General features: G+C 44.6%; 1 protein-coding gene across 1 annotated transcript; it reads right to left on the reverse strand.

Annotated features, from left to right (window-relative positions):
- Positions 1–5182: 5182 nt before the first annotated feature.
- LOC116762018 (neuroblastoma breakpoint family member 15-like) lies at positions 5183–19239 on the reverse strand. The gene is made up of 8 exons (XM_032648689.1): positions 19176–19239; positions 18921–19122; positions 18225–18334; positions 17061–17112; positions 16055–16269; positions 10696–10747; positions 9078–9267; positions 5183–5320 (listed from the first exon to the last, which is right to left on the reverse strand). The coding sequence occupies exons 1-7, from the start codon at positions 19237–19239 to the stop codon at positions 9081–9083; spliced, it is 882 nt and encodes a 293-aa protein (XP_032504580.1). The 3' UTR covers positions 5183–5320; positions 9078–9080.
- Between the last annotated feature and the right edge of the window lie 1068 nt (positions 19240–20307).

The following is a 20307-nucleotide window of genomic DNA, read 5'->3' on the forward strand; positions in this document are numbered from 1 at the left end:
AAGGAAGGAACAGAGGGAGGAAGGAAGGAAGGGAGGGAGGGAGGAAGAAACTGAGGGGAAACATATGTAAAAGACTTAAACACATATCCACAGTTTGTGGATTTTATTTGGATCCCAAGAAAGAATACTAACAAAAACAATAACGGGAAATTTGAACACTATTTTATGATATTAAAGATTTTGAATTAATTTATGAATAATTATAATGCTATGACGATAATACTTTCAAAAGGAGTCCTCATTTAGGGAAACATGCTGAACTAATTACAGATGAAATGTGATGTCTGAGATTTGCTTTGAAGAACATAGGAAAAGGTAAGTGAGTGGATTATAGTAAAACAAATTCAGCCATAAGTTGGTATTTGTTGATCGTGGCTGACAAAGATGGGGATATTCTGTTATATAATTCTGTCTATTTTGTGTACTATTGAAAATCTGCATTTGAAAAAGAATGATAGGAGAGCACAGGTCCACCTAGGATAATGGCAGCTGAATCTCCACATGCATTTCAGAGGGCTAGGGACTAACATAGAGAGTCAAGGACACCACTCAAAACCCTGCCCCAAACAACCAGGGGCCAGAGCACACTGTGGACTCCAACTGGTTTGTTTTTAACCCAGGTCTGGGAGCCACACAGCAGTAGAGGGAGCAGCAAAGACTCTGCACATAGAGGAGAGGTCAGAGGGAGGGCATACTCAGGAGGGAACCCTGGTAAAATTATTCACAGAAAGAGTATGTGGATAAACTCGGAGGATGCATGAGACCTGGTCGACTAAAGCTCTGGTGTCTGGGGAACTGACAGGAAGGGGTTCGACAGTGCAGAGGACCAGAGCATAACAGTCTTGGGGAGGCACAATTACTGGGATCAGGTGTGAGACCAAGCTGAAGGTAACATCCTTTGGATGCTTGTGGTGAAGAAAAAGAATGAAGCAACTGGTAGAAATTAAAGATCCTACTGGAAGAAACAGAATCCCAGAATCAGGAGACACACCATGGCTTTCCCCAAAAACCTTACATCTGCTAGAGTAACTACACAAGACAGAGACATCTAGACCTAAGAAATCGACTAAGCCACTCAAAGCACTCATCTGTTCCTACGTAGAACTGCAGTTTCTCATTCAGGTACACCTAGTCACGTTAAAATGAAAATCATACAGCAGACATTTATTCCAAGGTGACAGAAGAAAAAAGAACATAGAGAGTCAAATTTTTCAGCTCATAAAAAGGTTCCCTTCAAAATCAATCACACACACACACAAAAATCAATCACAAAACATAGGAAAAATGTAAAATGGCATCCGTATCTGAATTGTTTCTGAACAAAGTATTTGTAGATACACACACACACACACACACACACACACACACACAAATACGTGGGTAAAAGCTCCAAAATTTCACATAAGAAATACACAGCACAAAATAGAAGTAGACAAGAAAGAAGAAATGAGAAATTACAATTGGCAGAGATTAGAAAAAACTGAAGGAACAGAAAATTCTCTGAAAAAGAGGCTAAATGACAAGGTACATAAGGGATGATATTTATCTAAAATTATAAGGGACATTGAACTAAAAAATGAAAGTATCAAACAGAATAGAAATGAATAAAAGATAATGAGAAAGGATCAGAGAGAAAGTCATAGAGACCTGGGAGAAACAGAACTGGAATGGTCAACTCCTATTAGAGCTAAAAGATTTTTTTAAAAAAAGAAAAAATTTCCCGTGAAGCTCCAGACCACCCTTTGCCATCAATGAAAAGAAAATAAGTTTATATTCTACATCTCAACAGAACATAAAAACTGAGACCATATTATTTTAAAAATCAATAAGTTCATTGTGGACAAGTCCTTCGTATTCAGTCAAGCTGTCCATGTATCAAAGCAATAGAAAACAAGTATTAAATATGCCATACTTAGGGAGTCCTCATTCCATCATCAGGAATCTTTAAGGATAAACTCCACTCATCAAGAGCTGACTGAGGAAACTTTGAGTTTTGTACAGCTGGTCATCATTGAATATATGTAATTGTAGATTTAAGCCAGTGTGTCATGGACCCTGCTCTGGGGGCAGCCTGGGCATACCCTCGGGCCTCTGCAGGGAGGCTGCTGGCACTCCCAGGGTGGGGCAGCCATCCTGTGCCACTAGGGGGTCTAAAGGGCCCGGTGGGCCCCTCCTCCAGCTCCTACCGCCGGTTCCCTCATTTAAAAAAAAAAAAAAAAAAGACGGAGCTTCCCTGGTTGGCGCAGTGGTTGAGAGTCCACCTGCCGATGCAGGGGACACGGGTGCGTGTCCCGGTCCGGGAAGATCCCACATGCCTCGGAGCGGCTGGGCCCCTGAGCCATGGCCGCTGAGCCTGCGCGTCCAGAGCCTGTGCTCCGCGACGGGAGAGGCCACAGCACAGAGGCCCGCGCACCACAGAAAAAAACTCACCCAGTTTTTATTTTATAATAGCATGATTTAGAACTACTCAGTAGACCTACACTATTTCACACCATTCTTTTTCTTCTCTCCATCTACTCCAGCATGGACTTCTTTCCCACTGGCCCTAAGGATTTTTTGGTCTTTCTCTGGCACTCTCATATAAATAACTTGCCTTCTCAATTAGATTTGTCTGAAGCAATGATTATATTGGATTCTTGTGTATTTCCCTGGGTCTTCATAAATCTGGCCCAAAGTTTATTCACTACAATGCTCTCCTACATTCCTTGGCCTCAGATTCCAACTGAGTTCATTTTTCAGGATTTTTACTGAACATGTAGAAGGAGTAATTTGAGAAAAGGGGAGAGGTCTGAATGCCTATGCACTTCATGCTTTTATGCATATTGAAAACCTGGCCTCTGCATCTCCTTTTGGCTAATGTCCCTTTAGGGTGCGATCTACTGTCCCCCACCTACTGCCAGCTCCAGTGAGTCCCTGGAAGCCCCATGCACGGTAGCACAGAACTGCCCACCTGGGGCTGAGGTGACTCCAAGCCAGTCCAGCACTCCCACCTATGACCCAGGTTCTTACTTAGTTTTTGTAATCAGGGATCTTTTTCCTGTTTCATTTCTTCTTGTTCATGTGCAGAAGTTGAGGGTTAAGGGTTTTCCTAGATAAGTTTCTCCAAAAGCGAACCCACATCCAAGTGATTCATTAACACATGATCCTGGTAGAAATAGGCAGTGGAGTTTGGGAGCGGGGAAGGGAGAATAAGGCAAAGAAACCAAGAAAGTGTGTGAGATCAGGCGAAGGACTATGTGTTCAGTGGCCTAAATGATGCTCTTCTGATGAGGAGGACATGGATCTGGGCTTCCCTGTGGCTAAAAGGAAAGGTCAGAGGGAATATCAGGACAGCAGCTATAGGAACTCAACAGAGTTCAGAGTGCAAACAGGAGATGGAGATGGAAGGGCCATGGCAGGGTGGCAGCCCCCATGGAAAAGAGAGGAAAGACCAGACGAGGTAGCATCAGCTGTTGAGTGAACAAACGAGGAAGAGAAAAAATAGTGGGAGACTGAGCTATAATCTTAGGTAAAGAGTATAAGGAAGAAGTACACATAAGAGCCTCAGATGTGATTACCTCTGTACCCTAAGCTTGAAGGCCAGGGAATTGGCATGCTAGTCTCCACTTGCTGAACAGCAGTTTTCTTGTGATAATCTGTTTCAGGACACTTAAGGCATTAATCTTGCTACAGACCAGACACTCATGTTTGCTGGCAGCTAAGACCTCACCTTCCAGCTTGGGAGGGTTCTTCATTCCAATGGAAGCATCCAAACCCAGCTCTGAAGATAAAACCACAGCCAACAGGATCCGTTGTTTTGCATGATCTTACTATGACTTACTCCCGCACGCAGGAGGGTCATCAAGTAAGGAAAGTGTCCAGGAACAAGGAAGGCCATCTGAAAGTCTATGGTGAGTGGAAACCAATGGAGACATTTTTATATTTGCTTTTTGTTGATCTTCCTAACACTACCCAGTATTGGTAAGACTACCACAGAGCAAACATGTCCCCAAATGCCAAAAAAAAAAAAAAGTCAAGAAAAATAAAACTGATTTAAAAAAAAAAGAAAAGAAAAAGTTCTGGGCTTCCCTGGTGGCTCAGTGGTTGAGAGTCCGCCTGCCGATGCAGGGGACACGGGTTCGTGTTCTGGTCCGGGAAGATCCCACATGCCGTGGAGCGGCTGGGCCCGTGAGCCATGACCGCTGAGCCTGCGCATCCGGAGCCAGTGCTCCACAGCGGGAGAGGCCACAACAGTGAGAGGCCCGCATACCGCAAAAACAAACAAACAAAGAAAAAAAAGAAAATCTGAGCAGAGGTGGATCCCAAGGAGAAGAAAACTGAGGACATGGCCATGGGGATGAGTGAAGATGATGAATTAAATGGAGTTTCATAAAATAGAGAGATCAGTACACCTCATGGGTGAGGATGGCCCTTTATTTTAAAAAGAGGGGAAAAAAGGAAAATAACCTGGATATGAAAACTAAACTGGAGGCTGAGTTGTGTGGCCAGGGTTTACATTGCTACAGAATGTTACTAATACACTGTTACTGAGAGCACCTAGCAGGGGAAAATTGACTTGAGGGTGGGTGTTGAAAAGAGAGGAAAATACTGGCCAACGTACCTTTCTGAGGAAGCAAGGGAAGACGAGTCCCAGAGAAAGTGGGGATCAAAAAAGTGCTCTACCTCAGAGGAAACAACGCATGTGCGATCACTTTGTAAGTGTTAAAGCACCAGAAAGACACAATGGTTAGATGTTATATATTCATAGTTGTTATCAAACCATTTTTACTGATCAGACTTTCTGGACATCATGTTGCTTAATATTCCCAACAACCATGGAATGGGGATATAATTTTTCAAGAGTTCAGATGAGGGATGTGAGATGTGAGTACCTAAGGAGATAAATAACTTGGCCCAGTGAAACAATCAGCAGTTTGCAAACCCAGGGCCTGAGGCAGAGCTGGTCCTAAATCCCAGGCTCTTGCTCACCTCACTCTGGTAGAGCATCACAGACTTCAACCAGACCTACAGTGGGTGTGGGAAAGGCCCCATTGCCCCCTCCACCCTCAACCCTGAGACAACTAGAGCTTCCTAATCCCCTTTTATTTTTTACCTAGGAAGAGTGGTCCTTGGCTTCCAGAATCGGGGTTGGCAGTAAAGTCCCAGATGGTGGAGGAAAGACCGAGTGTGGCTTTGCTGTGCCCACAATTGAAATGCTGGTCCAGCTACAGTTGCAGATAATTGGTCATGTGGGTGCTTTTCTGCAGCTGTGCTTGTGAAGTTTGTACCCCTGGGCCTTGGAAACTCAAAGGCCTTTGGTGACAGTCCTCCCAGGTGTCACCTGAAAGGAAAAGAGGGTTCAGTAGGACCAATCCAAGTTTTCCTGAGCTAATCCCTCCCAGAACACCCATTTCTGATGTCCCTGCCTATGAGTGAAACCACCCAATAACCCAGACAATAAAGGCAGACATCACGTACATGAAGGAGATGTCATTTTTATGGCTGTGCCTGGGGATGCTGAGATGGCAGGTGCTAGGCTGCAACATCCTTGAAATGAAAAATCACCCACTTGAATCTAGAGGATTTTGGATGGCATATGAGGTCACGCCTATTATTCAGCTATTAGCCTTAGTCCTGTAGCCTAGAGAGAAGACTCTAAACAGGCCTCAAGGCATGGGGGAGAAAGAGTTGTTGATATCTACCCACAAGAATAAAAGAAAAGGGGAAGAAGTATGGCCTAAAGCCTTCAGGTACCAATAGAAAAAGGAATTGAGAATCTACAGTATATGGACCAAGTTAATAGAATGTTTCACAGTTCTGGAACCTTTCGAACTTCCTTACGTTTAATTTTTGTCTACCTTTCCACTCACCCATACATGTGTATATTCTATTGTCACATGGGGCAGAGTGGGGACGGATGGTATTAGCAGGTAGAAGTAGTGTAGTAGAGGCCTGAATCCCTCATTGGGAGCTTAGGTACAGAAGGGCGGCAGAATCAGAATTTGTGTTTCTTTAGATTGATGATACAACGCACACTCCTTATGTTACACACCCCTCCAGTGGGTTCTGGAAAGTGCTCCTAATCAACTATTTTGATATTTCTCCTGTGAAATGAACACATATTCTCAGAATGTGGGCTAACCAAAGGTATGAAGTGTCCTCATCCAGTCCAGGTCAGGCTCAGGTGGGGTCATGGCCCACAGGACCTGCTCCACATTGCTGTGCCCCCCCCATATATCCTCATCCTCAGCGAGGTTTGTTTAACTGTTTCTTTAAAGTGTCTCTCATATATCTGTTACCACTTAATCTTCCAGAGAGCATCCATGTCTGACTCTCATCAACGATTCAACGAATCTCCTTCTAACTGCTTTTTTTGATTCTGTCCTCTCCACACTACAAGAGGTCACCTGTCTTATTAACCCCAAATCCTGTTTCATCACATGCTCCTCGGCTTGTGGAAATCCATCCTCCCTCCTCTACTACACAGACTCTAAACTCCTCACCTGCCTTTGTAGTCCTCCTGTCTTCTGCCCCTCTTTCTTCTGCAACATCACTTCCCACAACTCCCTTCTACAAATCCTCCTGGACTTGGCTGGTCCCACCCCGACCCCAACCCAGCACCAGGAGCCTCTCTGAGCTTCCAGGGCTTTTTCCACAAGCACTTCTCTCAGTCCAGCGTGCCCTTCCTATTTCTTCCAGGCAGAGTTCATGAATCATTAATCATCAATTTTAGGACACTGAATCAGATTTTATGATAATTCACATTGGGCTGAAGGGTAAAACCTCTTAACAAATCTGGTGGGTGAAAGAACTGTCAAAACCTGGTGTTCCCATTCTCCAATGTGATTTTGAGTCAATGTCTAGGATTGTTTTTAATTCTCACTGCGTAATTTCATCATGTAACTTTATTTGTCTACCTATGCTTGGAATATTCTTTGCATTTGCATGGGAAAAGGACAAAACATTTTATCAAACATCGACAGTACTGACCAATATTATTACTGTGTGGGGAAGCCTCCAATAGAAGGTCAAGTTGTAATTTAAAAATCTAGTGTTAGTATGGTTTCTACAGGGTTTCTCCTTGTACGGAGAGGATGGGGGCAGACCCAACAACCTGTGCCCATGCTGCTGCATCACAGCTAGCCACACTGTCCTCAGGTTATCATCAGAACCCAGACACAGGTGGATCTGTGTATCAGTTACATGTTCCATTCATTCCTCTCAGCCCATCTGTGGGGGGAATTTGGCCTTTCCTGGCCCATTGTGAATGATGGCCTGGCAGGGCTGTGCCATATCACACACATCTCACTTCTGAGACGTGTGTCTGAGAATTTCTTCTCCTCCTCATGGAAACTCAGACCCGGCTGTTGGTGTTTCTGAGATAGAGCTCTGCACCTTTTTAAGGGCACCAGCACAGCAAATTCAAGGCCTCCCTGGACCCTGAGTGAGAGCAGATAATTCTGGGGGCAGGAGGCGCTGAGAGACATGGACCTCTCAGCCCTTGCTGATTTTCCACGGAGAGCCTCGTGGAGCTGTGGCTTCGCCTGGAGGGGCTGGATGAGCAGCCGGCTCTGCTCACGGGACAAAGTGCACTGATGGATTAGGAGCTGGCAGATCTGAGCGAGGGACCACAGGAGTGCTCTGCGCCAGTCTGGCAACTTTGTGTTTAAGATTCAGACAGTTTCAAATCATTTGGTTCAGGGCAAAAAGGAAAATGTGAGCAACATCCTCTCTTAGTCGCTGACGGGTCCAACTGCTGAGAGGAGCGAACAGAGCCTGAGCCAGGGAGTCAGGCCAAGGAGAGGCCAGTGTCCCACAGCCCAGTGGCCGGGAGTCTTGGGCAAGTGAAGGGACCTTGCTGAGCCTCAGTGCCCTCGGCTCTACCATGAGATAACACACCTAACCTGAGAGTGTCCCCCGAGGACTGGATGGGTTATGGCTCACATGGAGCTTGCTTAGTAAGGTGCATGGTACACAACAGGCGCACAATAACCACGTGTTCCATTTCTGGTTTGTGAACTACTATAATCCTGAGAAAGCCTTTGCTTCTCTGTACCTCAGGAGGAACGGGAAACAGGAAAGAGGATGGTCCCAATGTGAAAAGGCACACACTGAACAAAAATGATTTTTCATGGCCAATTTAATTATAAAAGAAGACAGATATAGTCCGATACACAATGGGGTTTCTTCTACCTTTTCAAGATGATTTTATGAGTAAAGCTTCTAACAATGCAAACACTTCTCATAGAAGAAAAGTCAAAAACATAGCCCAAGAAGTAACGCAAACCAGGTTTTAATCTCCACACCCTATGAACTGCTGCCCAAGGGGAACTTGCTCATAAATTAGGCCAATAACCCCATCAGGTGTACAGGTTGCGGATAGTTTCCATGAGATTATACCACTGAGACTACACACACGATTGAAACTATAACCCACACGTGGAAGGCTCATTGTTGCTACACAAAGGAGGAGAACCATGGCTATTTCTGAAGGATGGGACACCAGAGACAGATCTTTGGCTTCCTGGAAATCACAGGGCATGGACAGGATTTTATATTCAGGATCTGGTATGCAAATGCTTCCGAGGGAGGTAGGCAGCCCAGGGAAAAAGCCTGGAGCTGGTGAATAATATAACAGACACTGCAAATATGGAGCAGACTGAAAACGTGTGGAAAGCCAGAGACTTTGTAAGAAACTTCAAGAAATAAAATTATCAACATAATTTCATGAGTATGAGGATCCTTATCTTGAAAAAATGAGGTCTGTTACACAAATTCCTGCAGGTGAGACGGTGGCAGCCGAGATCCTGCCCTTACCCCTCCGCTTCCCCTCTCTAGTCTGACTTGATACCGAATGCCTGCACTGGTGAGGGGGGTCCAGGTGACAGAGGTCAGCCTGGGACAAGAAGAATGAAAAGGCACATGATGGATGCCTTTTAAAAATTAAATCCAAGAACGTAATTCAAATCAACATGAGTCTGAGGACCTGTTTACAGGGATGCCGCTCATAGCCTGTACTGGTTGTTGGATACAAAGGATACAGATGCTACCTTGTGACCTACTAGGATCTTAATGTTCTTTATAATGGGAGTACTCACCACTTAGTCTAGAACTGTGGAGACCTCCCTTTTATCCGATTGGAATGAGGCACTTGTGTAAGCTGTACAGGAGTCTGACAGACGATGGCCGATAGAACCAGTCAAATCACATTCATCCAGTGAGTCCTGCTGGACTTCATTCTCTTCTACCGCCAGCAGCTCCAAACTGAGCTTTGTGGGGTCGGGAGGACTGATGATTAAACAGCAAATATTCAGGAACACGGAGTCCTGGCGGGTTTTGATGGGAGGGTTAAGGGACCGGTCATGTTATGGGTTTGGTGTGCGTTGTGTTGGAGAGTTTCAACCGAGGAGGTCAATAGATGAATCTGGACCAGCCATCTCGGTCCTTGTAATATTAAGCCAAGAATTGCAGACGAACACTTCGGGTGTAAGTTCAAAGCAAAATTTACTTAAAGCATAGACACACTCTCGGAGAGAGCGCAGACTGGCTTCTGCGATGTGAAACCAGCCCAGCTATAGGGGCGCGGGGTGTTTATAAGCGCTTTGAACCTAAGGGTAGGAATTGGGTTAAGATCCAGTGACAAGGTCCCGTCACGTGAGTGACGGGTTATACTGAGTGAGCATGCTTTTACCCATAATTCCATGTCTTCACCCAAATTCGCTAAGAAAAGCCCATGGCGGGGAGGGGGGGGGTTGAAACCACATGTAAATTCTATTATAATGATGACATAATGAGGTTGGGGTTATCTACGGTTATCGCTTGGCTCAAACTGCGCCTGCGTGCTTTGGGGAATTCCCCTTCGGCCAGGTGCTTCCTGCTGCTTCAGGACGTGCTGACCGCAACCTGTGCCTCAGACCCTCCTTGTTTGGCTCACATATCCTGAGTCTCCACCTCTGCCTTCCCCTGCTGCTCATCTGTAGCTAGCTGCCTAACAGTCACAGAAAAGAAATGGGAAGTCCCCATAAAGGGAGGTATAACAATCCCTCTCTATCTGGGGCCGGCGGGTGCTTGCAAAGGGAAAGGGAGAGAGAGGGAGGGGCGAGAAAGTGAGCATGACATGCTCTGAGCCACTGATCAGAAACGAGCCCAGGAGGAAGGAGACTGAACTACCCCAGTACACAGCAGTCACATCACAACACGCCTTTCAGAAACCGTAAAGGCAGCTTCAACTTATAGCATAAGTTTTTCGTGAAATTTACATGTAGCAGCCAAGTGAACAGGCTCTAGCAGCATAATGGGCTCCTAGAAGTCCTGTGTCTTCAAGGCCAATTTCTCTAATACTGAGATGTGATACGAATTTTTTTTCTCGTTCCTTTCCTTGCCATCAAATACCTGCCAGTGTGGTAAGGCCAAACAGGCAGAGGCAGATATGCATCTCATGCTGGTTTTAATAAAAAGGAGAGAACAGGAGACTGCAAGAAATCGGGTGGCTGATTAGTACCCCTGCATCAACTGACTGTAGGTTACTATAATTGAGAGGGATTCATAAAGGGGCCTATACAAGTACCACAGTGAAAACAGACAACATTATTAAAAGGGACACTTTGTGGTTGTCAGAATGGAAGAAATAGGCATATTCAGCACTTTCAGATTTCCCTGCATCTGATATGACCAGATGTCACCACTGAATTAAGACCCATGTTTCTTCATAGTTACCTAGAACAGATAAGGTCTTGGCCTTCCTCTTCCTCAAGAACAGCACGATTTCCTACAGATAAATTCAGACAGGGAACAAAAAATTTCACAATTTGTATGGAAACACAAAAGATCCTGAATAGCCAAAGCAATCTTGAGAATGAAAAACGGAGCTGGAGGAATCAGGCTCCCTGAATTCGGACTATTCTACAAAGTTACAGTAATCAAGACAGTATGGTACTGGCACAAAAACAAAAACGTAGATCAATGGAACAGGATAGAAAGCCCAGAGATAAACCCACTCACATATGGTCACCTTATCTTTGATAAAGGAGGCAGGAATGTACAGTGGAGAAAGGACAGCCTTTTCAATAAGTGGTGCTGGGAAAACTGGACAGGTACATGTAAAAGTATGAGATTAGAACACTCCCTAACACCATATACAAAAATAAGCTCAAAATGTATTAAAGACCTAAATGTAAGGCCAGAAACTATCAAAGTCTTAGAGGAAAACATAGGCAGAACACTCTATGACATAAATCACAGCAAGATCCTTTTTGACCCACCTCCTAGAGAAATGGAAAGAAAAACAAAAATAAACAAATGGGACCTAATGAAACTTCAAAGCTTTTGCACAGCAAAGGAAACCATAAACAAGACCAAAAGACAACCCTCAGAATGGGAGAAAATATTTGCAAATGAAGCAACTGACAAAGGATTAATCTCCAAAATTTATAAGCAGCTCATGCAGCTCAATAACAAAAAAAAAAAACAACCCAATCCAAAAATGGGCAGAAGACCTAAATAGACATTTCTCCAAAGAAGATATACAGATTGCCAGCAAACACATGAAAGAATGTTCAACATTATTAATCATTAGAGAAATGCAAATCAAAATTACAATGAGATATCATCTCACACCAGTCAGAATGGCCATCATCAAAAAATCTAGAAACAATAAATGCTGGAGAGGGTGTGGAGAAAAGGGAACACTTTTGCATTGCTGGTGGGAATGTGAATTGGTACAGCCACTATGGAGAACAGTATGGAGGTTCCTTAAACAACTAAAAATAGAATTACCATATGACCCAGCAATCCCACTACTGGGCATATACCCTAAGAAAAGCATAATTCAAAAAGTCATGTACCAAAATGTTCATTGCAGCTCTATTTACAATAGCCAGGAGATGGAAACAACCTAAGTGTCCATCATCGGATGAATGGATAATGAAGATGTGGCACATATATACAATGGAATATTACTCCACCATAAAAAGAAACGAAATTGAGTCATTTGTAGTGAGGTGGATGGACCTAGAGTCTGTCATACAGAGTGAAATAAGTCAGAAAGAGAAAGACAAACACCATATGCTAACACATATATATGGAATCTAAGAGAAAAAATGTCATGAACAACCTGGGGTAAGACAGGAATAAAGACACAGACCTACTAGAGAATGGACTTGAGGATATGGGGAAGGGGAGGGGTAAGCTGTGACAAAGTGAGAGAGTGGCATGGGCATATATACACTACCAAATGTAAAATAGATAGCTAGTGGGAAGCAGCCACATAGTACAGGGAGATCAACTCGGTGCTGTGTGACCACCTAAGGGGTGGGATAGGGAGGGTGGGAGGGAGGGAGACGCAAGAGGGAGGAGATATGGGAACATATGTATATGTATAACTGATTCACTTTGTTATAAAGCAGAAACTAACACACCATTGTAAAGCAATTATACTCCAGTAAAGTTGTAAAAAAAAAAAAAAAAAAAAAATTCAGACCGGGCCGGAAACACTAAGCAGATCATCCTGTGTACGATAATAATCCAGTATCCAATACTACCCTGGGGACAAAAACATCACCAGTGGGACAATAGGATATTTTAAGAAGAATATTCCAGGAGGCCTCACGTTGTGTCTTATATACCTGCCTTGGTTTGCTTTCCTGAGCCATCAGCCAAGATCTCCCTGACCTGGTAGATCCTCACCACAGTATCCTCTTCCAAGTCTGAATAAAAAGTTAAACACATCTTTTCCCCACAGATTGTGGGCAATAGCTCACCTGCATTCTAACAGAATAGTGTAATATTCAGGCTTTTCTCATCATACACTGGCTGGTTTAGCAGAATGATGGATGGAATCTACAAAACCTTGAATCAAAATGAATGTTTGGGCTTCCCAGGGTGGTGCAGTGGTTGAGAGTCCGCCTGCCGATGCAGGGGACACGGGTTCATGCCCAGGTCCGGGAAGATCCCACATGCCACAGAGCGGCTGGGCCCGTGAGCCATGGCCGCTGAGCCTGAGTGTCCGGAGCCTGTGCTCCGCAACGGGAGAGGCCACAACAGTGAGAGGCCCGCGTACCGCAAAAAAAAAAAAAAAAAAAAAAAAGAATGTTTGTTGCTACGCTGAATCTTTGGCCATTCATGGGGTAGGGAAATGCCAGGGCTCTGCCTTGGTTCATGGAAACATACAAACAAGGTGATGGTAGAGGTCTTCGTGTCCTGGTTTTCAGATGACTGCTTCACTGACACAGCCAACTTAGAGGAGACAGATACTGGGGATGACAGAAGTGACACCAGTGAAACAACAAATCCAAAGATGGAATTAAGGCTGTCAACGTCTCTGGAAAGGCACAGAAATTCAAGGGACATTTTTTGGGTATGAAAATAGGGGGCTTGTATGTAGGAAGAGACATTTCATGGGAATCAGGAAAAACGACAGTCATCCCTGTGCACTTGCACACCTGCAAGTGAGTGAGTTTGTCACACCTGCCTTGGATCCATTATCTAACTGGGGGCCTGACCCATAGGCTTGGCCTGGATGAAGAACAGAGCACAGCTCCCTGACCCACCTGATGTCTGTGCTTGAAACTCTGTCATAGAGCCTGATTCAAATCACTATGTCTACAGAGCTTGTACACAGGGATGACAAATCTCAGCACTGCCTGAGGCGTGGGGTACAAAGAATACAGAGTCTACCTGGGAGTCCAGTTGGAGTTTTATCACATTGATAAAGAATACTCAATGGTTACATCCCGAGCATAAGAGACATCCACTTCCTCAAATGAGAAGAAGGCAGCACTTGAATAAGGCCAGAAGGAGTCTGACAGACCAGAAAGAATTGAGTAAATCAAATAGTATTCATCCAGTGAGTCCCATGCGACACCATTCTCTACCATCTGTGGCAGCTCCCTGCTGAGCCTGGTGGGGAGGCAGGACTGAAGATTAACCCAAGAGGGATCAGCAATCATAGAGTCCTACCTGGTTCTGATGGCATGTTTAAGGGAGTGGTGAAGCAAGCCAAAGGCCTGATCCTTTAAAGAGGGAAAAACTCCCTTTTGTGTGTGGGACAGAGTGTGTTTTTTCACAGGGGCAGGAGATAGAAAGGACACTAGGTGCTCAGTGCTCTGGCCAAATAACAAGCTGATGAAGAAAGAGACTGAATTATCTCTGGATGGTACAGTCATGACTCACAACATATAGAGACACGTACCAGTGGCTTTCACCCTTTCATTTACGTTGCATTGAGTGTCACATGGAACGGGCAAGTGCATACAGCTTTTGGGACATTCTGGTGTCCCAGAAATCTCATGCCATCGAGGCCTCTCTAAATACTGTGGCATGGTATAGTAATATTATGGTCTATTTACATTTCTTGCTATGACATACATGCCAACATGCTAACGCCAAACAGGCAGAAAACAGATATGCACCTCGCTCTATAAACCACACTGGAGATAACGAGTGAGTGCCAAAAACTCACTCTGACTTAGTTTACCTGGGTCAACCGGCTTGGGTTATAAACTTGAGAAGTTAATAAGAAATGGGAAACAATGTAAGTACCACAATGAAAGCAGAGAACATTACAAAAAATGATAATTCGTGGTTGGGAAAATTGATGATACAATATATTCAGCACTTCCTGCTTTTCCCTGGACCAGAGGCCTGCCGACGTCATCACTGTATTAACGGGCCACAAATATTCAAAATTACCTTGTGGCAATAGCCACTGGTCCTTGCGGGTCACTGTGATCAGTTTGGTTTTCTACAAATAAATTGACAGGACAGTTACATCAGGCAAAACCCCTTCACAAATGCCCAATCCTGTGCCAGTCTTCACAGTGTGATAACAGGCTATTGTGAGAGAAATAGCCCAGGAGGCCCCAAAGAGAGCCTCATAAGAAGGCACTGGGTTTCCTTCTTGAGCCACTGGACAAATGTCCTTGATATGACAGGTCATCCTCAGAGTATCCTATGTCCCGAGTCTGTGCAAATGGCTAAACAAATCCTTTTCCCCACAGATCCTGGGGAAATACCCAGCTGCCATCCTAGAGCGTTGCTGTAATAGTCAGCCTTTTCTATCTGAAATGCTGTTTGTTAATGGGTTAGATGAATTATACAGTGAGATTAGATGGGAGTGGAATCTACACACCATCAAGTCAAAAGAATCTTCAGGGACTTCCCTGGTGGCACAGTGGTTAAGAATCTGCCTGCCAATGCAAGGGACACGGGTTCGAGCCCTGGTCCGGGAATATCCCACATGCCACGGAGCAGCTAAGCCCGTGCGCCACAACTACTGAGCCTGCACTCTAGAGCCCGCAAGTCACAACTACTGAGCCCTCATGCCAGAACTACTGAAGCCCGTGCACATAGAGCCCATGCTCTGCAACAAGAGAAGCCACCGCAGTGAGAAGCCCGCGCACCACAACGAAGAGTAACCCCTGCTCACCGTGACTAGAGAAAACCCACACGCAGCAACAAAGGTACAACGCAGCCAATAAATAAATAAATAAATGTATAAAAGCAAAAAAAAAAAAAAAAAAGAATCTTCAAAGCTGCAAAGAAACAATGGCCATTCATCAGCTTGGGAAGTTCCAGGGCCCTGCCTTGCTTCAGAGAAATGTACCAAGTGTGACAGTGGGGTTTATATTTTGGTTTCAGAAGACTCTGGACAAGATAACACAAATGAAAGGAGATAGACTGTGGGTTGACAGAAGTGAATCAATGTAGTGACATCTCCAAAGATAGAAACAAGACTGCCATCAGACTCAGACACGTAAGGGAACTCAGGGACATTGCTCAGGAATGAAAATTAGAGAATTTCATGTGATATAAGACATTCATTCAAAATTAGGAGGCCTCAAAGTTACTTCCTGTGCCACAATGTACATGTGAGTCTGGCAGGACTGCCTTCGTTCCAGTGATTTGCCACAGGGACAAACAAGACTAGGAACTGAGAAAAGTTCACTAACTTGTAGAATGTCTTATTTTAAATGCAATTGTAGAGTCTGGTTCAAACCAGGCTTCAATATGTAAGCATACAGTCTATCTAAGCAGATTAATTCTCTCAGAGTATACTAACAAAGATAATGGAGATTACCTGGGAGACCAGTTGAAATTTCATCCTCTTTAGCACGGGAGCAACCACAGGCTCCATCCAGAGCAGACCCCACTTTCTCTTCATCAAATGCAAATTTTTCATCAGTGTAAGGCTGGTAGCAGTTAGAACCTTCCTGGGGAGTTGAAGGAGCCAGAACACATTCATCTTGGGATTCCTGGAGCACTTCCTTCTTTTCAACATCCTGTAGGTTCACGCTGTGTCAGGTGGCAAAGGGATGACAGAAGATTAAACTAAGAGGAGCAGACACCATGCTGTCCTAGCTGGTGTTGATGGGAGGCATAGGGAGTGGACACAGAAAGCAAAGGGGAAGTCCTCTTAAAGAAGGAAATAATTATCCTCCTGTATGTGACGTGGAGTGTGGCTTCCATGGGTTGGGAGAGGGAGAGACCAGCAGATGCTCTAGCCACACAACCAGCTGTTGAGGGAGGAGACTGAACTCTCCCTGCATGCTATAGTCATGAGCCCCAGCACACACAGAAGACTAAGAGAGTGGTCCCAACTTGTTTGCATACATTGTGTTGATCTGTATATGCAGTGCCCAAGTGAATACAGCTTTTGAGGAATTATAGACTCTAGATATTCTGCCTTCAGGAACTATTTTCTCAACATTTTGTTATAATATGAATTTCTTCTAGTTTCTTCACTTGCAATCAAATATTTACCAACATGCTGATGCCAAACAGGCACAAGGCGATATGAATCTCACCCTGCTGTTAACCACACAGGAGAGAACACTTGATTACAGGAACTCCCAAGTTTGGCTATTTCACCAGGGTCAACTCACTGTACGTTACTATACTTGAAGGATTAATAAATTGAAACCCACACAACTACCGCAATAAAAATAGACAACGTTGTTAAAAGGGATATTTGACTGTTGACTGAATGGATGAAAGAGTTACATTTAGTAATTCTGTTTTTCCCTGGATTTGAGGTCTCCTGTTGTCACCACTGACATTCACAGCCCACAGATCTTCAGAATTACCTGGGGGATACTGGCTCTTGTCCATCCACTTGTTTATGATCATTTTGATTGTCTAGCAAGAAATTCAGAGACAGTGGGTCACAATAAGTAAATCACGTCTCACACATACCTACTCAGTGAACACACCACAGGACGTGAATATTCTCAGTGCAAGAACATAATACATTAGCAGAGACATTCCAGGACACTTAAGTCTTAGAATTAGACTGGACCCCAGACCCATCAGGGAAATTCTCTTATTGATCTGATAGAGTGCTCTCCCAACATCCTTTGTTCTGAGGCTGTATAAATAGTTAATGATATATTTTCCCCAGTGATCCTAGAAAATGAGCTGAGTTATTTTCTAGAATTGTTTCTACAATATTGGTTAGTCCCATCAGATTATGTGGTTGCTGATGGTTTAGAGGAATTTATACTTGAGACTAGAGTGATGGATGAATTGTATAAACCCTCAAACCAAAAAAGAATCTTTGGTGTGACACAGAAACCATGCCCATTCAAGGCTGAAGGGACTGCCAGAGCCCAGCCTTGCTTCATGGAAACATCCAAACAAGGCAATGGTACAGCTGTGTCCGTCCTGGTTTTCAGATGACTGCTTAGCTAACAGTTAGAAGCCAACATAGAGAAGATGGAGACTGGGACTGAGAGCAGTGAAACCAGGGAAACAACCTCTCCTGATGTATATGCAAGCCTGCCGTTGTATCTGGATAAGGATAGAAAGGCCAGGGACATTGTACAAAACAACAAAAATTAGGTCATTGCAGGTGACAAGACACATTTGATCCAAACTAGGTCTGACAAACACCTCCTGTAGATTTCCACCCAAGGTGGATGAGAGTTTGTCACACCTGATTTGGGTCCAAATGCCTGACACTGGTGCCAGGGTGACACAGGCATGACTGGGGCCTAGAAAGGGATAAAGGCTCCCTGAGCCACCTGATGTCTGTGTTTCATAATAGATCCTTTTCCCTGATTTAAGCAAGATGTGTCTATAGGGACTATCTTCAGAGATGACCTTCCTCAGTCTACACAGGTGTGGGGAACAAATATGGAGGCTACTTGGGAGATCAGTTGGAATTTCATCCTCTTTAGCATGGGAGCAACCACAGGCTCCATCCGGAGCAGGGCCCACTTCTGATTCATCAAGTGCAAATTTGCCATCACCGTAAGGCTGGTTGCAGTCAGAACTTCCTTGGAGAATTGAAGGAGTCAAAACACATTCATCCTGGGATTCCTGAGGCACTTCCTTCTTTTCAACCTCCTGCAGCTCCACGCTGTGCCAGGTGGGAGAGGGATGACAGAAAATTAAACAAAGAGGATCCGACCCCAAGCTGCCCTGCCTGGTTTTGATGGGAGGCATCGGGAGTGTCAGAGAAACCAAAAGGGCAGTCCCCTTAAAGACGGAAGGAACTATCCTCCTGTACGTGAGGTGGAGTGTGGCTGCCATGGGGCAGGAGAGGGAGACCAGCAGGTGCTCCGTGCACTGGCCACACAACGTCTGATGAGGAGTGAGACTCAACCATCCCAGTATGGTACCTTCAGGAACATGAAACACAAAAGAACTTCCATACCAGATGCTACCCCCGTGGTCCTAAGTCATGTTCAATTTAAGATAAAGTAGTCCAGTGAATACGGCTATTAAGGCATTATAGACTCCCAGAGATATTATGCCTTCTTTTTAGGAATAGAAAGGCCTCCGAGGCCTCTTTCTCTTACTACTGTCACATGACAACCAATTTTTTTTTCTAGATAGTTGTCCTGATGCTTAATTTTTCTGGTTACTTCTCTACTAATTCCTTTGCTAGGTACCTTCCTCCCAAGGACCTAAAACAACTGTGTAGGAGTAGATATTTATCTCACCTTGGAGTTCCTTTAGGAGAGAACAGATATTCTGTGTGTGCAGGAAATCCTAAGGGGGGTGCATTCACCTTGGGTCGTACATACAAGTAGCACGGAGACAACAGACGACCAAGTTCACACGGCCATTTCCATGTGGGTTGAGCGAAGTAAATCAATACAGTCTGCAGTTCTGCTTCTCCTTGCGTCTGGCATCTGTGACTCTCTTGACCTCACTGTTCTTTCTGTGACCCTGTCCATAATTTACCCACCCATTACCAGCTCCTGCTAGTTCACTGTTACCTAGATGTGAGTATCTCTTGTGCTTGTTCACCTTCCTCATCTTCACGAATTTCTGCAAATTCAGAAATATCCAAGAAGTTAGCTTCTTGCCACTTCACTCACTCCCAACACAGCAACTCACATGGTTACAGACTCATAAATACCTAGGTATGAATTAGTACCGTATGGAAGTTCTAGTGCATTGTCTTTAAACAATTGCCCTAGCATGGATTTCCGATCCATCAGGCAGTCTGACTAAACCAGAGGATCATCATCATGACACCTTCTGCCTGGAATTGGACAAACATTTAAAGTGTCCTTTCTCCCTTATATCACTGTATACTTGTCCGCCTTCCATCTTGGCTTCCACAGCTGGATCATCCATCCTGACACAAATTCTGCCAAAGACACAGGCTCTATGAACTTTCACAGCTCTCACAAGATCCCCTCCTTTCTCTAAGGAGAAGAACCATGTCCCACATCCCTCCCCCTGGGAACATCCTGAGCTCTTCCAGGTGGCTTCTGCTGGTTATCAAGGGGAAGTCTCTCTATGGAAAGTGGTCCAGTCTAAACAGCTTTCCCAACACCAAGTCTGACTACATCAAGCACCTTATCTAGCACCACACAGTGAAGGGCTTTCTTTTTTCTGCAGTGCATTCGTAAATATTTCCCCATTTCATCACTACAGCTACCATCAACAGATTATTTGATCCATTTTACAGAAGAGGAAACAGATACTGGGATAGGAAAAAATCACTCACTCACTCACTGTTACTAAAGACAGCCGCCCTCAGGCTGAACCCTGGGAACTTTCATGCTTAGTCCAGGGCTCCTTTCACTCTAATAACCTGCCTCCTGTCACATCGTCTTTTCTGTGCTTTAACACTGGGCGGATGCTGCCTCCTGCGCCAAAGGCCATGGTTCATCAGGGAGGAATCAGACAGTTGGAATACTACGCCCTCCACCCTGTGCATTTCTCCTCTGTTCTCCCACTCAGCCAGTCCTGCTCCTATCATAGCCCCAAACGGGACATGAAACAGGAAAGCTGATAAAAAAAAAAACATTCCTAGTGCAGGTGTGGAGTCTCTTGTGAGCAGGGGACCTTGGAGCAGCTCAGTGTTATCAGGTA

This window comes from Phocoena sinus, chromosome 1, assembly GCF_008692025.1.
Source record: "Phocoena sinus isolate mPhoSin1 chromosome 1, mPhoSin1.pri, whole genome shotgun sequence".
NCBI lineage: Eukaryota > Metazoa > Chordata > Mammalia > Artiodactyla > Phocoenidae > Phocoena > Phocoena sinus.